The following is a 1,753-nucleotide window of genomic DNA, read 5'->3' on the forward strand; positions in this document are numbered from 1 at the left end:
TATTTAAAGACATACTATATCTAGTGCTGTGTCTCGTGATATTACCCACTTACTGCCTAGTAATTCCTCGTTCGGCTCTAGCTTAGATTTAATCTCCGTCATACTTTTTTGCCGTCCCAAAATAACATCTCAACACCTTCACATCACACTCTGTCAAGCACACAACAGGGCCATACCTATCTCTCCATCACTTATCAAGATCTCGATTCTTCCTTTGTCTTGCAAGTCAAAATGTCTCGCGGCGGCACTACTTTATATGTCACAGGCTTCAGCCACGGCACCCGCGCCCGCGACCTCGCCTACGAATTCGAACGGTATGTCAACCACGCCACGCTCACGCCTTCGTCCTCGTCCTCGTCCTCGCCCTCGCCCTCGTCCGCGCCTCGTCTTGTACCGCAATGGGGAATTCCTTTCGATCGACAGATTTGATACCACGTCGATGTCGATACCCTCGCAGCCCTTACCCCCCCGCTGACGCCTGAACCTACCTCTCCCTTTTTCCTGCCGCGTCGGCCAATGCGTTTCATCCATCATCTCGAGGTTGTTCTCTGTTTGGACGGATCTTATTGCACCATCTTTCGCATGTGCAAGTTGTCAATGCAAATCATCCGAGAACCGGCTAGCCTAGCCACTACGCTTTCCACGCCTGCACTGTGATGGATTGGCTAACAATGATGTTGTAACAGATATGGGCGCCTGGTTCGCTGCGACATCCCTGCGCCGCGATCGACTTCCAGTCGACTGTGAGTGCTGCAGGAACTTGCCTCCCTTCTACCGTGCATCACTGACGACTGTCAGGTTCGCTTTCGTTGAGTATGAAGATCGGCGTGATGCCGATGATGCGTACCATGAAATGCATAACAAACGCATTGGCCGAGATGATCTGTTGAAGATCGAGGTATGTGCCTGCAGATATCGCCGTGGGCTGCTATTAACGCGTTCTTAGTGGGCTCGAACGCCTCCGTCAGCTTCGTGGCGATTTGAATCTGGGCGTGACCGTGACCGCCGCGGACCTCGATCCCCTCGCCGTGGACGATCACCCTCCCCTCGACGCAGTACTCGTGACTATTCCCCAAGGAAAGAAGAGCGTCGCGACCGCGACCGAGATTATGATCGCGATAGCCGACGGGATCGTGACCGCTCTCGAAGTCCCGAGCACCGGTAGGTTGCCCTCACCTCAATCACGGACCTTCAGAGATCGACATTCTTACGTCTGCAGTGACCGCGACCGCGATATGAAAGACGAGCGTGATGATCGTGATCGTAAGGAGAATGGAGCCAACGGTGATGAAAGGAAAGGTATCGTGAATCCCTTATTCTCACACTGAAATAAACATTGAAATCAAGTGGCTAACACCTTAGCAGCTGAGAGTCCTCTCCCCGCCCATGACGATTTAGATGTTGCTGAGTAGTAGAGGCCACCATTGTCGAAGCGCATGACGGCAGCGGACTGGCGAACCTCATTCTGTCCCTGTCCTTTCCGCCGGCGCCCTTTTCTCGCTTCAATGATTTCTTCCCAGTGCCCAGATGACCGGTTCTCGTCGATCTGAGTATCAGTACGCATGCATTCCTTGTGGGACAATGGGAGACTTGGTGTCGCCGGACCAGAACCTATGCTAGTTCTGAGGTGTTTGAAGATGTGCCAGAATGAGATGCGATATTTTGGCATTGTAACTAATAACTTCTTAGTATTAAAAACAAATTGTATTCTGGTTTTAATATCTTATAAATTTTCATCTCTTTTAAATTAGAA

General features: G+C 51.1%; 1 protein-coding gene across 1 annotated transcript; it reads left to right on the forward strand.

Moving 5' to 3' along the window:
• Positions 1-231: 231 nt before the first annotated feature.
• Positions 232-1,412, forward strand: CCMA1212_010597 (Pre-mRNA-splicing factor srp1; the record flags this gene model as incomplete). The annotated part of the gene is made up of 6 exons (XM_073707634.1): positions 232-314; positions 687-743; positions 799-898; positions 947-1,161; positions 1,220-1,299; positions 1,366-1,412. 6 exons carry the CDS (start codon positions 232-234, stop codon positions 1,410-1,412), a joined length of 582 nt encoding a protein of 193 aa, XP_073553839.1.
• Positions 1,413-1,753: the final 341 nt, after the last annotated feature.

The sequence above is a fragment of the Trichoderma ghanense genome (assembly GCF_004382785.1).
Source record: "Trichoderma ghanense strain CCMA-1212 chromosome Unknown scaffold_28, whole genome shotgun sequence".
NCBI lineage: Eukaryota > Fungi > Ascomycota > Sordariomycetes > Hypocreales > Hypocreaceae > Trichoderma > Trichoderma ghanense.